The 13,457-nt window shown below is 40.1% G+C and overlaps 1 protein-coding gene across 3 annotated transcripts in view; it reads right to left on the bottom strand.

Annotated features, from left to right (window-relative positions):
• The window catches only part of SUSD5 (sushi domain containing 5), an 80,570-nt gene that overhangs the window by 36,804 nt on the left and 30,309 nt on the right, over positions 1–13,457 (bottom strand). For all 3 annotated transcript variants that reach the window (XM_090050346.1, XM_090050347.1, XM_090050348.1), the window contains one exon: positions 4,640–4,758. In XM_090050346.1, the coding sequence (XP_089906472.1) occupies positions 4,640–4,758 (119 nt within the window). The remainder of the gene's footprint in view (positions 1–4,639; positions 4,759–13,457) is intronic.

Raw genomic sequence — 13,457 nt, 5'->3', positions numbered from 1 at the left:
GTATTGTTATAAGCTTTGCTGTGGAAGGACTTAATATACAGGGGCCACATCTGGCTTGTATGGTGTATCTATGCGGCCTGCATGGCATATTTAGAATTGGCATTAAACTCCTACATTTTTTTTCCAAAAAGGAAAATTCCCAGCTCACAGGGAACGCCAACTGAATATAAATTGATTGTTGGTATTGAGAGGTAGCTAGAATATTTTCTAGTTCTTAATACAAACAATAATGATGATGATACAGGATTTTGATTCTGCAGGGTTGAAACTGCCACTTGTGAACCCTAGGATATTCTTTCAGTAAATATTCAATTACTTTATGCCAGCATTTCTCAAGCCCTATGAGTTTATGACATACTGTAGGAAAATGAGCACTTTCACACTCCCTGTACTTCAGCCCACCTCTGCTTCACCACTGATTTTCTCACATTTCCTGTTTCAGCCGCTGCTGCAAATTCCTATTACCAGTGACTGGCAAGGGAATCACCAGCAAAGAGAACTGGCAACACAAAAACAGCAGCAGCAACAGCTGGAGTGTGGGAGCTTTGAGAGAATCGGTGGTGAGGAAAGCACCAGCTTATTTACAGACTATCATACATGCGCACAATGCTTTACCTGCATTCTGTTGCCTCAGCTAACACTGTGGGAGCCTATTCCTGAAAAACATTGAGTAGCCCCTAACAAGATGAAAAGACCTGCACTTCTGTTTACATCCCTTCCTGCAGCAGCTTTAGTCTTCTCTCAGCACTGACTTAGATTGACTGATTTCTGATTTACACAAATAATAATGAGACAGGCATGAGATACATGACGGCTTATTTTAGATAAAGGTACAAAAGGAGAAATTACATTAAACAAGAAGTTGGGCATGAGGGTTAATGGGCATCCATTCACAGAACACTTCGTTAACAGGAAACTCAGTTCTAAGAGAATCTGTGTATTCAGCATGCTCCAAGATAGTTCTGTGATTTTAGAGCCAAATATTGACCTCATTCAGGTCAATTAGCTTCTATCATACCTTTCCAATGGATCATATTTTGCCTTTCAATGTATTTTTCAGACTTTCTACAGTAAATATGCTAGTATTACATCAAAACTATGTTGTCTTTTTTTCACAAAGTAAAAAATCTAGTTTAAAAAAATTCTATGAACATCCTATATGCATTATAATAGTGATATTACATTTAGACAATTAGCAACAGATTGAAACAATAGCAGCTGGGTCCCTCGTGAAATGGTCAGCAACCATGTCTTGTGCAAAAAAAGATATTCTTCACAATGTGAGGAAGTGTGAAAAAACTTCAGCTTTCAAAAGGAACTTCAGAAATGCTAAACCCAGATGCTACAGCTTTGTCTTGACAGATTTGGGGCTCATCACCAGTCAACCTTGGATTAACAGTCCCTGTTAAAACATCCATTGTTTACAAAAAATCTTTTGAATATTCAAACTGAGGACACATTCCTGCCATCCAGAAATGTTTCTGTGCTAAACTAAACACCATGACATGAATGTGTTGATGTAGCCCTCTCTTTCTCTCACCAGGAGTCTACCTGTTCTGTACAAATAGCAGTTCCTAAATGGTCTGTTAATATGTAATATTTCACTTTCCCCATAGCTTATGGCAAAGTACAGGCAGCCAAAAAGCCAGAAGCTTAATCAATTCAATCACAGGTTATGCTAAACTGCATCGACTGAATCAATAAGCAAGTGAATAGACATTCATTTTTGATTCCGGAAATGCAGCCACATCCTTGCAGTGGCTCAGACCAGAAGCCAGGGGGCACTAGAGCATGCCTCCTTGCTCATCTGAAGCAGACCGCTTGAGCCAAGGCCAGCCCACCCACCCTGTGAGGTGGGGAGAAGTTGCAGGGGAGGTGCAAAGTATCCTGGGATGCTGGGAGACTATCAGTTAATCTGGAGGGGATCTGGAACAGAAGTTCAATAAACTGATTTAACCTAAATCATTTAAGTCTGATACTAAATCCATCCAGGCTTATGTTAAATGGGTTTTGGCCATTTTGAAAGCAGCTTATGTGCACTGAACTTCTGTTGTGTTACAGATTTGAAGTGTTTTCTGATCATGTATACTAGTTTATGTGTAATTTCTGCCCATAGCCCAGGAGTATCATAAAACAATTTATTCAGTGTTTGAAAATATACGGAATGTTTTATGTTTTTGTTTTACTTATGTATTTTTATTGCGGCAGTGCTGTGCAGCCCATCATAGACTCAGGCTCTGTTACACTTGGCACTGTATAAATGCAGAACACAGATCTACTTCCTGCCCAAAGAACTTGCAGCGTAAGAATATAGACCTGGACATGATACAATCAGCTTTACACCAGTAAAAAAAAATTATGAAATGGAAAATGTAAACTCTCCACTGGGGTAACTGCTGAATTCAATAGAGCAGGGCCTGGCCACCTTTTTCAAGCTGTGGGCTGGAACAGCCCAGCCCCAGGCTGGTGCAGTCTGGGTGACTTCATCAGTACATCAATGGTGGAGGTGTTCCCTGCACCTCTGCCAAAACTGCTCAGCTGGTAGCTGTGTCCATGCACCATCGTTTCTCCCAGTCCCCTGCTCCTCAGCTGTGGTGCATAGACCTCAGCTGGAGGCTGGCTGTGCCAGGGCCAGGGAGCTGGAAGCTGCTTCCGTGCTGCTGGGGCTTCTCCCTAGCACCAGTGAAATTCTGCTCTGGTTGGAAACTGCATTTATTTAAACAGCATCCTTGGAGATGGGGGAGGGAGCAGAGAGAAGCAGCTCTGGCAGCGGCAGGGGTACAGCTTCCAGCTCCCCAGCACAGCTCTCCTCTGACTCAAAGCTGCGCCCATACCACACAGCCCTGAGAGGGGCAGCAGCAGTGTGGTGTGGCTTCCAGCTCCCTGGATCCAGCACAGCTCCTAGCTGCTCAGCCCCAGAGCAGGCATGGGCACAGGCAAAGGAAAAGCCCTGTGGCTCCATGGGCCAGATTCAGTGGCTTCACAGGCCAGAACTGGCCGACAGACTGTATGTTGCTGACCCTTGCAATAGAGAATTACCCCAGAAAGAATCAAGGGTAACGCTACCAGTATAAATCATTCCAGTTTAGGTTTTGTCTGTCTACATTCATCCTGGGTTAGCTATTTATTAAAGGCAAGCAAGTTGTTACCTGCTCGCCTGCCACCTAGCAGTGATACAGCTGGCTATTCTGTAAGTAACCCTGGAATTGCTGCACATTTGTCTGTTCCTGATTCTGGTGTAATTTACATTGGTATGCAACACCAATGTGAGTTATACCGAAGTATGTGGTATGTTAATGTGTCTGTGCCCTAAGATTAGAGGTAGCAGGTGAAACATAGGAGAAACACAGACAAAGAAGTATAGGAAAACAATGGGGCGACGGTGGTTAGCACAATAGGCAGTGACACCAGCAGTCTAAGCTTTGGCAAAGATATTATTACAGTTATCATGGCAAACAAACTTTAAGAAGGATTTGAAGCAGGAGAATGAGATGGTTTAGTGGATGTTTATCTAGAAAGCCTCTTTTGTATGAAAGCCAGTAAGGAGGAAATCGCAAAAGTGCTTTTGTTAAATATGCAACAAATGGCTGATGAAACTGGCAAGCAGAGGAGAGCATCAGCACCTGCGAGTTTAGCCAGTTTGTTCTTCTGCTGAAAGGTTGAACTTCCAAACTCAGGAGTGGATTTTAAAGTGCAATGACCTTACTAGCAATAATTGTTTTTCTCATAGTTTCTATTTTCTTGTCAGTCCCTGTCCCTGAGCAACCCAAAACTTCGGTAAAGCTCTTGAAATGGAAATCTAGTTTCATGTTTAGGTTTGAATCAGGATATAACCAATATCCCAAAGGCCTGGTCTATACTTGGCAGAAAAAAGGGAAAAAGGGGGAAAGATGCTTACCTGGAAAGCAAGTGGAAATGTTTGGAATTTGGTAAAAAAAAAGAATCATCTCCTGCCTCCACACCAGAAAATTTGAAAAACTTTTTTAAATACTGAAGTGCAAGTTCTATGAGCTTGGTAATGAATTTTGAATGAATTTGAGGTTTGGGGATAAAGATGAGAGGAGGACAGTGGGATTCGTATTATGTGGAGTTCTGGGAAGGAGCAGGAGAGGGTAAATTATTGTGCAGAGATGAGGAAACATGGAGGCTTACCTTAATGGAGGCATTGTGGAGCTGTCAGGTACTGGGGGAAAAGGGGAAAAAAAGCACAAGACTTCTGTGGATATTGATTTGGGTTGTAGTAGCATTGCTGGTGGGAGAGTGGTACCTGTCTTTGTGTATATTTGGGAGGACAGAATGTGGTTTTAATGTGGGAGCTTTTATTTTATCATTTGGATCCATGAATAAATAAAGTTTTAAAAAAGGTCCCAATTCTTCAATGGCACAGCATCCCCTGTAACTCAAATAACCCATATGAAAATATACTAGACATCTCATGAATTGTATTGGTTGGTAGCAAGATTAGAAATGAGGTCTTTAGCTGTGCAGTCTCGGATGGTTTCTTCCTTGAGTAACTGCAGGATATTTTTCCTGAAATTCCCACTATTGCTTCCACCAGCAAGAAATTTGAAGGAAAAAATCCTACTGTAGATGCAACAACAGTGAATGTACATTATTTCAATAACATATGAATGCTAACCTTCATCCTTCACACAAAGAGCATCATATCTGCCACTCAGAAAGGGGTTGGTTTCAATTTTAACATCAATGGCTTTCACATTCTGCTGCTTGCTGCCTGTCTTACTGCATACCATTGTCCTAAAACAGAGAAGACAAAAAGAAATCAAAGTTCTCTTTTAACTATACCATGCTTGCTGGCATTTGGTGATTTTATGTCACTTCAATCAGGCAGTAGCACTGCATAAGTCTTTATAAAGAGAGAGTCAAAGTGTTAAAGGAGTTTAGAGGTAGACATGTATAAAAGGGAAACTAAAAAAGGAAGTAATTTAAAGAATGCCTTCCCGTGTATCATTTCAAGTGCATAGGAAGCCATAACAAAATGTTGGATTAGCAGTTTGTGCAACATAAATCTAACTATTAGTGAAATCTCAGTATTGCGCAGGTCACTTGCACCAGAATTTTCAGTTGGCCTCTGTGGCCATGTCCAGATGAGCATGGCTGTGCAATATGTGGTGCCGTAGACACATCTGCAGCACCACATACCACATATTCAACTGTTCTCCACACTGCAAGGTAGCACCGTCAGTAGGGAGGGAGGGGTTGACCCTGGGAGATCTCAGGGTCAAAACAGCCATGCAAAAAAAAGCAGAGTGGTGCACACAAGGCCAATACACGCTACCAAAAAACAGAGCCTGAATGGTCGAAGCTACACTCCAGCTGCTCTGGCTCCAACCAATGGCAGGCTCTGAGTGGCAGGATTGCTGCTACTGCACCTCCAGGAAGCCCCCAGTACCCCAGGTAAGGCTGCTGGGGCCAGCCCAGTGCTGGCCCCAGCCTCCCCTACCCCACCCAGGGTAACCTGCCACACACCAGAGGGCACGTGGCAGTGGAGTTCCCTGAGAACAAGTAGCAGGTATGCCACTGCTTTTTGTCCCCAGGGAAACAAATGTCCATCCATGCTCATGTAGATATGGCCTGTGTGTTCTTTATTTTCTAAATACCCAATACAAGATACCAGAGGATATTTGCAGGAGAGTTAAATGCTCAAGTATAGCAATGAGAGCACAGTAGAAAAGCCCATTAGGAAATTAATTTTGCATTGCGCAAATGTTAAATGTGGAGGAAAAAAAGAAATATTCTTTGAAAGAGGTTGAAGACTAGTAGAAAAACGGTATTTGATCAAGTAATTAAAGATTATGTGATAATGTATATGGACAAAAGAGCTGAGTTAAGGTTGAAAGGCCAACTTTAATTCTTGTATTTGCTAACTTTGAAATGTTTGTGCAACCATAACTATTTCTTAAATTTAGGCTTTTAATGTGATTTCTATTTCTTTTTTAGAAAAACAAACTGTACAATCTGAAATGATATGCCTTTGTCCTTTAAGTCAGTACACATGACTCAAAATAAAAACAGGGATTCCCCTATGTACTGGAAGGAGCTTCCAAGCCTTTTACTTACAAAACATTTGGATCCAGTGAAGGATAATATTATCAACAAGCTATTTGTTTAATTTCTTAGTTAATTTCCTTGTAAAGAGAGCCTGGTAAACTAAATAATGCAGATTGTTAGGGCTGAAAGTATTGAACAGTCTGGGAGCACTTCAAGGTCTATCCTGTGAGATTTTCACACATGCTTAGCTTAACTACTATGCATAGTCCATTTGTATCAGAGAGGCTACTCATAGTAGTAAACACATGTTCTGTCTTAGTACGTTCAGAGCATATGCAGCAGGAAAGAAATAGCTAAAGATTTTTTTGTTGTCTGCACGTAGATATGTGCACTCACACAAACACATTTTACATTTCAAATGAGTATACTCTTTGTTTTTCCAGGGAAAAAACAAGAGTGCATTTGACCCTTAGGGAAGGACATGCTTTGGTTGGTTGGCTAGTTTAGTTTGTGTTTTGACTTTTCTAATTCATTTTTGCATATTTCCAGGATCTTTTTGAACTTCTATGTCACTAAAATATTTGGATGAACATGACTTGTATTTGAAATAGTGGCAATGTCAGAAATTGGTTCTGATTTCATGTACAAACCTTTTCTTTTTTTAATTCCTTATAGGAAAGTAATGAAACTATGATGGCTTCACAATGCAAGGTATATTTTAATGATTTTTCAATATATTTTTAAATCTGTACTTTGAACATGCATACATGTATGTGCATGTGTGCATGCATACAGAGTGCCTTCCATCTAAAGCTCCTAAAAAAATTTACAGAGATGGATGGATGAGGAAAATGAGACGTTAAATGTTTTTTCCCAAACTCACACATGCTTAGAATTTAAGAGCAATTTTTTCAGTTGGGATACTTGAAAGTAATCTTCGGTGTAGCATGCATTACAAAGCTCAGCTGTATTGGCAGGAAATATGGAAACATCAGTGTCCATAGCCATTGTATCTATGCCAGTAAAACTGTCTGTTGGCTAAGCTTTTGATACTGGGAAACTGGAGTAACACTGGTGGCAAAAAAGTCTTGCCAGTATATGCTGCACCTACATCAGTCAGTTCTATCACCACAGCTTAGCTGCTATCTCTAGAGCAGTAGCAGCCCCATGATATAGACAAACCCTCCTAAATGGCCTAATCTACAAAAATAAGTGCAGGTGATTAGTCTTTTGTGAGCTCAGAGCTTAGGGTCCCTGAACATGTGTGGGGAGGCTGCTCCAATGCACTGTAATTACAGTGCATTGAAGAAAACTCAATTAATCAACTCTACGGGAGTGTGCTAATCAGTACCCTCCAGTCAGCCTCCACATCTCATGTATCAGCATCCCTGTGCTTCAAAATGGCAGCAGAGCAGATTCAATCAAGTCTGATGGAGCATGGTAATTACCGTGCTGTAGCCAGCTTCCATGTCTTGTGTATCAGTGTCCTCACACTTCAAAATGGTGGTGGGGGCACTTTATCTACAGCTTGTTGAATGAGCTCTAGCTAAAAATGTCCCTATCACCATTCTGAAGTATGGGGATGCTGATACATGAGACAATCCAGACACTTTAATTAGAGCAGCTCTAATTAAAGCCCTCCCACCCCCAGAGCATATGTATAGACCCCTTTACTGCTCATTTTTTAAAATGTGTTTAGATATTTCACTCAACATTGTAAGGTCTAGTGACTGAGGCAGCTATGATCCAATTTTCAAAAGAGATAGCACATAGTATCCCAGAGTCAATGGGTCTTGGCTGAAAGTCAGTGGGAGCTGGCTCCTAACTGCCTAAGTTATTTGACTTCGCATCGAGTAGAGCTACGGCTATGCACCTTTAAACACTGAGACTGGGGGATAGGTCCTATTTCACTTTACATGCCTACATGGCAATTAGTCTTGAAGTTGACCCTGTGGGCAGCCAAGGCCCCATGTACAAATTACACTCTTAATCATGCCTTAAGTGGTCACTCAGCCACATGTTCAATCAATTAATGGCATGATAAGAAGAGGAATAAGCTACAAAGTTATCCCACAAAACATGTATAATAACTTTGTCACTGGTTCCTATCATATCATTAATTGAATGTGTGGCCAGGGGCCCCTGTGGCTTGGAACCCCATCAGCTGACTGGAGCTCCCAGTTGTGGGGGGCCCATGTTCACCCCTGAGCCTGGGAGCTCCCAGGCAACCAATCTTCAAGCCATGGGGGCCTCATGCACCCTCATGACTGGGAGATCACAGCAGCTGCAGTCTCCCTGCCACAGGGAGGTGCACCCCCAGAGCTGAGAGCCCAGGTCAGCTGATAGGGTTCCCAGCTATGGGTCTGCATGCTGTGCCCTCATGGCTTGGAGCCCCATCAACTGACCCAGGCTTCCAGCTGGAGGAGTTTTCTTCTTAAAGCATGCTGGGATCTGATGCACAATCCACACAATTGCACTTCCTTCCATGCATAGATCGTGCATTATATCCCATCACTCCTTTACCTCCACATGTAGAGGGGCCCCAAGAAAGAGAAACTTGTGGTACCAGAAAAACAGGGACAAGTTAGAGAGTGTGTGGCTCAGTGAAGTGGTTACCACTCTGGCTGGGAGAAGCCCCGTGTTCCAGCCTTGTCTTTTGCTATCAATGAGGTAGAAAATTCCCCAATGCTCTCCTTTTATTTTATCCAGGGACTACTAAATGCAAGTTGCAGTGACTCAGCTTCAAGGGGAGAGCTAAAAAAGGGACTGGATAATAATGTCTGGTGTGTGGCTTGAGCACTGTTCCATAAAGCAAGTTCACAAACCCCTTCTGAGTGCCCCAACCTGTATGCTCTAGGAAGGCTCCACCTTTCCTCTTCCTAATACCAAACTACAATTTCAGGACTTACGTGCATACCTCAGTGATAGTATGGTACCGTACCTGCCTGACCAAAACGCAGAGCCCAACTGTGCAAACTTAGCTGGCACTTGGACAGCTGTGCATCCATACTGCACCTGGAGTAGAATTACCAAAACAGGCACTGATGAAACTGGCTATTAAGTACCATTTGGATGTATAAGGTGAAATAGGATCTGGCAAGGCTTGAGTTGTGATACCCCAAAATTGAAATACTTGGAGGTTTAATTTCAATAGGGGTCTGTTTTGAAAAATAATGTCCCACTGTCCATTCATGTGGAATTTTAGACACTTGGCATCTCTGCAAATCAGACCATGCCTGGATTCATATGCCTCATCTTTGGTTTCCAATTTGTAAAATATTTAGCCTGGATTTTCTGACTTCTAACTCCATGTTCTAGTCACTGTGTTCTCCTTCTGTTCCAAACAGCTTCATTTCATGTGTTACTTCTGGAACAGATTAAACTATTCTCTTTGTATGACACATCCTTGAAATATTCCTGTCATGTTCAAAATAGGATTGTGGATTCAAATAATAAAATGTTTCTTTTAATATTTGTCAGGTACTATAGAAAGTTCATGAGTGGTTTGTTCCTGCAAGCACCTATCTGATGGAGCCCTTATATAGTATATTGACTGGTTAATCATTAGAATAGTGATTATTTGCTACTGTTGATTAAAAATAAACAGAAGTCTATATAAAATATAGCATTTTACCACTTTATACAAAGTGCGAATCTAATGTGTTTGATCTGTTAAGGCCCATTATATGATGATCCAAAATGTTGAATTTATAGCTGAACTCTGCTTCTGCATTAAGTTTAAAATGAATTGTGTGTCCTATAAATTAATCTGCCCTTGATTCAAACAGGCTTTAGTTGATACTGCTCTTAACACTTTAACTTAACATTGTAATATTATCCTTGTGGATCTATTTTGATTAAAACTGGCAACATTCAAGCACAGTTCCTCTGAGAATGAAAAGAATCATGCCCCATGTAAAAAGGAAAAAGGAATGTAAAAGGTGCTCAGTTCCTTATATATTGTAAGTAGGGGTAGTAAAAAAAAATTGAAACATAGCATGATCTGTCTAGCTGCTCAACTCTTGCTCTTTAGAAGGCACTCTAGTTAAGAAAATGTCACAAACATTATAGAACCCTATAAGCAAAACTGAATAACAAATGTAATAGAAGAATGGGATCATTTAGGGGTTTTTAAATTTTTTTTTAATGCTAACTTCATGTAAGATGGGAAGAATTACATGATTCCTTTGCATACTTTATAGTGTATTGCTTAGTCAAGTCTGGTTTGCAACCAGCATACACTTCTTGTTCACAAGTATCTATTACTTTTATCCATTTATGTAGAGTTATCTGATAAAATTAACCCTTGAACGTACTCTGAAGGAACAGAATTAGTCAGAATAGAGATAAGAATACAGGTAATGAATATTTGCTCTAGAATATCCAAGTGTCCCTAAAAAAATGTCTAACAGTGCCATATATACAGGCAAACTCTGCTTTTAGTCAGCACTATAAAAAACAACCCACATGAAATTATTTTAAAGGCGGCATTAGTAACATACTAAAATATAAAATCCAGTTTCCGTACTAATGTCCATCTTTTTTCAGGTGCACATAACTTACTGTTTTTTTTCACTTGGTTACTTGTTTCTTAGTTACAAATATGTGAAAAATACCTTACAATTAATTCACTTATATAAAAATGTTTTAAATAAAAGATTTAATCTGCTTTTGTCTTGTACATCACTATGAGAGTTAAAAATCAAGCCAACTTTGAAGTAAAAAAATAATTCAGAGGTTTTACAGTTACAAGGCTTTAGAATCACCCATTTCACACATGGACATTACAATTTTATTTAAGGTTTATCAAGGAGGTGTTAAATGCTGACTCTGCAAATCAGCACTTTTGCCTTACTGGTGCCCTTAACCAGGAAGTTTAGCTGAGCTGTGTATTTTAAATGAAGGCTTTTTAGCATTGCCGACTACAGTCCTTATCTACCTTACCTAGGAACTTTGAAAATGAAGTGCATGGGACTCATGAATTACTGCAGCCAAATATCTAGAAATTTTTTTTAATTTCCTTTAAAGAAGTCAGATAACAAAATGCAAAAATATTTAAGGCTACTTACTCCTGCAACATTAACTCAGACAAATTATACTCATATATTTTTCTACACCACTTTTACCTGTTAAATGTAAAGTTCATTTTTGTTGTATTTTTGGCTTATAACCAAAAATTATTGTTTTTCAACATACTTGAGTTAATGTTCCAAGGTCAATGCTAGTAAGTAGTGATGTCTTTCAATATAACAAGTTTATATTTACATTTTTGGTTTCTGATCTCAGATTAAACAAAGCTATTTTTAAAGTTAATTCAGATTGTTTTACCTTTGTAATATCACTACCGGGCAGTGTCAAAACTGTTCAGGTACCTTAACTTTGCACTTCAATGACATATTTTGTAGGGAATTCCTTAAACTTAAACTTCATTTTTTAAAAATGTTGTTAAGATTTGCTTTTTGTGATAATTGCAACTTTCATATCCATAAATTAGTGATAGCTTCCCTTAATGATGGTATTAGTTTAAGTCTGCACAGTTTTCCACATGGGAATAGCTAATAATGTTTGTTAATGTAATCATGATTATTTTACTGTTACATACTGCAATGTAATGATATTTTATGTTTTTCTGCTGTAGACAAAGAATTTTTTTTTCATTTTAAGTTTCATGCATACAGCATACAAAACACTATTACAGGGCTGTACAACCTCCAAGCAGCTAGGGGCTGCATGCCCCCAGGCTGCACCAGCAGGGGCTGGAAACCCTGTGAGCCACACCAGGAATTGCCATGGTCTTTCCGGACTGCATACCCCATGGATGCCACCTATCTACTGCACCATATGCCTGCAATCCCTGCCTCTCCCTACACCACATATCCATGACCCTCGCTTCACCAGTGCACTGCACACACACTCTCCCTCACTGCTATATTGAGCACCTGAGTGGGCATATGCCCTGGTGTACTGCATGTCTGAAACTCCCAAACCCTGATCCTGCCCACTCTCCACTGCACCACATGCCCCTCAGCCCCCCATGCTGCCACACTGCCCTACCTCTGGGGCAGGGACAAGAAGCAGTCCAGAGCCTAGAAGGGGAACTGCACACCCCGTGGACAGGTGGTCAGCATGATCAAGGTAAGAGATACCACATCATGCAAGAGAAGAACCAAAGGACTTTGGCTTGTTTTACTTAGCAAAATGAAAGCCGAAAGGGGATATGTTTTGCTCTCCATAAATACATCAAGGAAATCAACACCAGGCTTTTTTATATCTTGTTTTTCTGAAATATTGTTTCATTCCAATTCTTTGAGTTTCTATATTTTCTAAAATTAAACACCAAATTCCATGACTCTTCAATGTTGCAGTTTAAAAAAAAAAACCAACAAAACAACCCTGCAACGTGGTTTTAAATACATAGGTATTTAGAATCTTTAATCTTATCTGACTTTTTTTGTCTGAGAATTGAGCTTCTTTATAAATTAATAACATTGTAACAAAAATTTAAGAAAGTTTTCCTGGGTGTTGCCTTCCCTCCCACTCCAAATAATTAATAAAAGATTACATGAAAGCCACAGATTAAATTTGAGTCCTTGTTAAAAATCTAGGAAAAAAATCACCCTTCCAGTGACATATGGTATAATTTTGAGTTCCTAATAGGCTAGAAAGGGTTCACACACTGAGAATGGTCAAATTATATATAATGATATTATAGTAAAATGGGTATATAAAATCTTTCATACTTGGCTACAGTATAGAAATCTGCATGAATGGAGTATATTTAATGAACAGAGGCCTTATTATTTCAGTGTTCATATACAATTTTCAGTATAAAAGACTGCATTTTGGAATATATTTTAAAAGAAACTAAAGGATATTGGTTCTGCCTTGGTAAGCTCCCTTTTGACATTTTCAGTGGCAGTATTGCTGTTGGAATGTCTTCATGTCATACTTAGCAGGCGCTTTCTTTGGGCTGCATCCAGGCAAAATTAGCCTCTATAGTTTCTACTCAATAGACTTTCCAAGACCCACCTATACTTCCCAGCCATCCAAGCTAATCATGATTTTTCAGGAAAAAAAGTGCTCATGAATACATTGTGTTTACATCTTACGCATCAACATAGCCGACCTTACAACTTGCAGAGAGGACTAGAAAGTGAAACCTCTCTAGTTTTACTTCCAACTTAACTATCTTAAGTTTCTCCCCTGTCTCATTTAGTTATTGGAGGAGAAATCAGGTTGACCCATGAAGAGGAGTCAAAGGACCCCAAGGATTTGTCTAGGCTAGGTAAACGGTCAAGTTTAGGTCAGGCTTAGCTAAAACATGCTCGCTAAACTCAGTCTATATTTGACCTTTTCCAGCAGGCAGAGCCATCCCTAGGGGTGTGCAGGGTCTGGGGCATATCAGCCTGTGTGGGGTGGAGAGTGGCGAGCGGCTGGAGCAAGGA

Source organism: Crocodylus siamensis, chromosome 5 (genome assembly GCF_052110815.1).
Source record: "Crocodylus siamensis isolate JL-2025a chromosome 5, ASM5211081v1, whole genome shotgun sequence".
NCBI classification, from domain to species: domain Eukaryota; kingdom Metazoa; phylum Chordata; order Crocodylia; family Crocodylidae; genus Crocodylus; species Crocodylus siamensis.
Note: the sequence above shows the minus strand (reverse complement) of the source record. Positions and strands in the feature narration are given on the sequence as shown.